General features: G+C 35.9%; 1 protein-coding gene across 1 annotated transcript in view; it reads left to right on the top strand.

Moving 5' to 3' along the window:
• Positions 1 to 5,000, top strand: part of LOC125046522 (serine racemase-like) — an 11,160-nt gene that overhangs the window by 5,650 nt on the left and 510 nt on the right. Inside the window, exons 6-8 of the mRNA XM_047644301.1 lie at positions 2,638 to 2,756; positions 3,209 to 3,319; positions 3,649 to 5,000. The exon at positions 3,649 to 5,000 is cut by the window's right edge and continues 510 nt beyond it. Of these exons, the coding sequence (XP_047500257.1) occupies positions 2,638 to 2,756; positions 3,209 to 3,319; positions 3,649 to 3,807 (389 nt within the window). The 3' untranslated portion in view covers positions 3,808 to 5,000. The remainder of the gene's footprint in view (positions 1 to 2,637; positions 2,757 to 3,208; positions 3,320 to 3,648) is intronic.

Here is a 5,000-nt window from a genome sequence, read left to right on the forward strand (position 1 = left end):
CAGGATTGTAGTGTATCTATAAGGCCTCTTGATTAAATAGATATAAATTATTTTTTTATTTGTAAATTACTTGCAATACAGGCAGCAAATTTGGATACAAAATATAATTATTGCTAATGAAAATGTAAAATTAGCATCAGAAGTTTTACTGTCATTAAATAATATTAATGATGCTTATCAAGTTCAGTACAGCAATACTCAGTGGCCACTTAGGCATTTCAGTTACCAAGGGTGTGTGACATTACCAGATTTATAAGTTCATATTGTAAAATTGGTCAGCTGCCACTTTTTGTTGATCTACAAAATTTCTTGCTTACCAGTCTTTGTAATATTTGGCAAATCATTTGCCTCTCTCCTTCAGTGTGCATGTGTTTCTGATATTTTAGTAAATCTATTCATAGTTATTGTTTATCAGTCTTGTAATTTTTGGGATATGATTCTCTCTCTGTCTCTCTCTCTCTCTCTCTCTCTGTCTCTCTGTATCTCTGTATCTCTGTCTCTCTCTGTCTCTCTCTGTCTCTCTGTCTCTCTGTCTCTCTCCTCTCTCTCTCTCTCTCTCTCTCTCTCTCTCTCTCTCTCTCTCTCTCTCTCTCTCTCTCTCTCTCTCTCTCTCTCTCTCTCTCTCTCTCTCTCTCTCTCTCTTTCCCCCCTCTCTCTCTCTTCCTCTCTTTCTCTTTTCCCCTCTCCTTCTCTTTTTTTCTCTTTAACTCTTTCTCTCTCTTTCCCTTCTTAGCTAATGTTACCTCCCCACCTCCACACTCAGTACCTGTTTGTGTCAACTAATACCAGCCAAGCTTTGTATGCATCAAACATTCAAATTTAAGGGAAAAGTGTATACTGTGAACAAAAACACAGTCAGTAATGTGTATCAGATAAAAGGAAGCAAAGAAGTGAAATTTTATTTTCTTGTCTGTGTTCCAGAGTATACTGCATGCATAACTTGTTACTGCTACATATATTTTTATCATTACTATTACTACTACTTTGTTTACAATGAGTCCAGCTACTTTTTTTTTTTATACAGCTCTCACTTCTGTAGCTGTTTAGACTACACCACTATTGATTACTCATTTTGTATACTTTTTATTAATTAGTAATACCCTCACTTATTCAGCCATATTCATCTGTGACAGTCCAGTCATTAGCCACTTCTCTTACATTAACTTAGTGAAGGAGATATAACACTGAACAAAATTGTAGAGAAGCTCATAATAACAAGTAGTGTATTGTCTTCTATTCTATTGCCTTTTTTTGAGATCATGCTAAGTCTAATGAAGATTTCTAACAGAAACATGAATGATGCTTTTGTCAACAGTAATAGATATTTAATATATTTCAGAGATGTGTTGCACATGACTAGTGATGACAGGTTCTAGATTATTTAACATTATATTTACTATTTGCAGAATGATGATAATAGCTACATACATGTTTTACTGTTATTTATTCTGGCCAATTTATGATTCTTTACTTTAGAATCTGTGGGTATTACAGGCAGACAAGCACCAAGGGTCTGCTTATATTATCTCAACATTTATCAATTTTATATTGTAATCTGAGGGTGCTATGTTATTAAAGGAATTAGTTTGTTTTCCGTAAATTCAGAAAATATTTACTCCTCTTTAGATATATAACTTAATGCACTTTTATTGCACAAACACGTCCTATTATGCATGGATTAGAGGGACAGAAATAGGTAAAATATTATGTGTGTATTGCTAACACATTGTTGGAGAAGAAAGGCATTCTTCATTAGATAAATGATTGTAGTGTTTATTTCTGTCTCTCCAAGTAACTTAGTAGATGTTGCACAGTATTTGATAACAAAATGTTAACTTTATCGGACCTACTTGAGCACCCCTTCTTTAGAACGAGTGAGAACGAGCCCTGAGGAGCAGGAGGGGGCACGTCATGGTTTCTCTTCGATCCTTACTTCCTCCTCCCACAGGCTGCGTACAGGGGCGGAAGCCTCGCCCTCCAGCTTGCCTCTCTCTCCTCATGTGCCTGCGTGTGTGTTGCTTGGCCCGCGGAACCCCTTCAGCACTTGACCCCATTTGAAACCTCCGCCTTGTTAGTTGAACTTGACTTGAACCTCCGTCTCGATGCTCGATTCTGAGTTGAACCTCCGCCTGGCTCCCAACGCCTCCAGCTGCCCTCTACATCAATGTCTGACTCCACTCCAGTGTGCGCAGTCCTGAAAACAACTTCCTCGAACACCCCAACTCCTCGAAACACTGCATCAGCACCCACCCTCACATTCCTGTCGTTGAAACCCACTGAGTGGATTTATACTTTTAGCCGTACGCTCTAGAGTATATGTATACGTATATATATTTCATCTTCATTAATGTCTTTTTTTTTTTTTCTTCTTCTTTTTTTTTACTCTTGTGGCTTATTCCTCTTGTGTTTTAACGTAGCCTCTCCCTGTTCTATAAATAAGTCATGTGTTAATACTTGGATATTTGTTGTCAGTTTCAGCATCCATGCACTTCACCAACTGCACCAGATTTTGCCAAATAAAATCCCTTGCATGTGCACAAAAGAGAGTAAAGTAAACGAGAGAAAGTCGCAGCTTGTCTGAAAATGTAACGAATGGCCATTAGACTATAATTCCTAAGTTAACCTAAATTCTTGCAGTGTATGCAGTGGAGCCAGTGGGCAAGGGATTGCAGAAGTGCCTGGAGGCCAAGGAGAGATTGTGGCCAAACCCGTCCAGGTTCCTCAACACTATTGCCGACTCCATAAGGCTGCAGGCGGTAAGTTCACTCCTCTTGGATGACTGTGCTAGACTTTTTCTCTGTTATTGTTATTATTATTATTATCATTGTTATTATTGTTATTATGATTAATATAATCATTATTATTGTTATTGCTGTTATTATTACTCTTATTATAATTGGTATTACACTTAGTACTTATTTTATTATTATTATTATTATTATTATTATTATTATTATTATTATTGCTTTGAACAGTGAACATATCTGTATGGAGATGACCCTATGATACTGTATGTACCTTTATGTACAATTGGAATATGTTCATAGCCCTTGAATTTATGTTCCTCTTTATATAACAGTATTGAAATTGGAGGGAGAAAACTAATTTTTAAATTTCTAAAGGTTAAAGCATATCTGTAATTTCACATGAAAAAAGGGAACAGAAATAGAAGAACAGTAAAGTATTTCATAAACATTTCCTTCCATAGATTGGGGAGCTGACCTTTCCAATCATCTGTGACTGCGCAGATTCAAAAGTATTCACCGTCACAGATGAGCAGATGGTGGAAGGCATGAAGCTCACATTTGAGAGGATGAAGGTAATTATAATGATATGCATGTGTGTGTGTGTGTGTGTGTGTGTGTGTGTGTGTGTGTGTGTGTGTGTGTGTGTGTGTGTGTGTGTGTGTTTGTCTGTGCACACATGTGTTTTTGTGTGCACATAAGTTGTAGTAAATAGTTTTTTTGTTTTTTTTTATGTATTCTTTCCTGTTGCTGAATTATTAATATTCACATCCTCTTTGCTTAATAAAGAGTCCATTTGATTAATGACACTAAACATGACTCACAGAACACACTTCATTATAGTCTCAAAGTCTAGAATGTCTGCTGCCTGAAAGGATGACTCAGACTGATCCTTTTCTCTCAGTTGGTGGTTGAAGCTGCCTCGGGGGCGGCCGTTTATGCTGCCGTTCACATGATGGATGAGGTCCAGCCCCCCCCTCGCAAGGTGGGGGTCATTCTCTGTGGCGGCAACACCGATCTCGACAACCTGCCCTGGCTCACACGCTCCACCACTTACAACTGAGGGAGACTCTTTCACCCTCCGCCAGTGGCAATATGGTCCCCACTTTGGATCTTTGGGCATTTCACTATTCTGGAATTTTGTTTGTTGATCATAATGTAATTGAAGTTTGTTGTGGATTTCTTTTGAAATAGGTTCATTGTCTTGAAGATGTATAGATGTATAAGAAAAGATAAAGCACTTATGTGATATCAGGTGGTCCTGAATTTTAATGCAATTTTAAGTAAAGTTGCACCTAGAAAAGTAGTTACTCATATTTGATAGTAATGAAGACAGCCATGATATTAGGGCATTTACCATGTAGCTACTGAACTTGTAAAACTAAAAGACGGGGAATCTCATACTACACTTCATCTTCTGTGATCACGATGTGTTCTGTGATTTATAACTTAAGATTATTTGCACATGTGATATAGGTTTTAGGTGGAAATATGTGAAAGCTTGTCTCAGTAGGTTCGGCATAGACTGGGTAATGATGTGTAATTTCATTATTGAGTAACTCAACAGGCATCATGTGAAGAGCAATGTGCGGATTCAAATAACGCAAATTATTTCTTATCCTTTTGAAATTCTGCTCAGATTCTCTTTTAAGTGGATTCCACCCCTTGATTTCTTGAAGCAAGAGCAATTTGATATCAAGTTAATGAAATTACTTATGTTATCAATGTGTTTGTATTTTGGATTTATGGAAATTGTGATGACTATACAGACTGAAAGATTTTTTTTTTTTTATAGGAGTATGAATGTTATCCTGAATCAATATGAAAAATGCAAAAAACAGTTGTATGGGCCTGAGATATAGTTGTTATGAAAGTTATTATTATTTTCATTATTATTGTCATTATTAATATTATCATCATCATGACTATTATTAATACCATTATTATGATTGATTTAACTATTATCATTATGATTGTTATTTTTAGCATTTGTTTATTATTATAGTAGTTATTATTACTACTATTTATTATCATTGATTTCATGTATGAATGTAATGCAAAAGAAAAACAAAAAACAAAAACAAAAAACTAAAACACACAAGGAGAGCATTACAATATTTGCACATCAAGTACCCATGATATGCCATTATAATGTAGTTTATAAACAGAATTATTTGAGTTTTAATTTTATTTTGGCTCTGAATGAATTAACTTAAAACGACCAACCTTTACCTCGGCATAGATTTTCCTGTGTTC

This window comes from Penaeus chinensis, chromosome 39 (genome assembly GCF_019202785.1).
Source record: "Penaeus chinensis breed Huanghai No. 1 chromosome 39, ASM1920278v2, whole genome shotgun sequence".
Taxonomy (NCBI): Eukaryota; Metazoa; Arthropoda; class Malacostraca; order Decapoda; family Penaeidae; genus Penaeus; species Penaeus chinensis.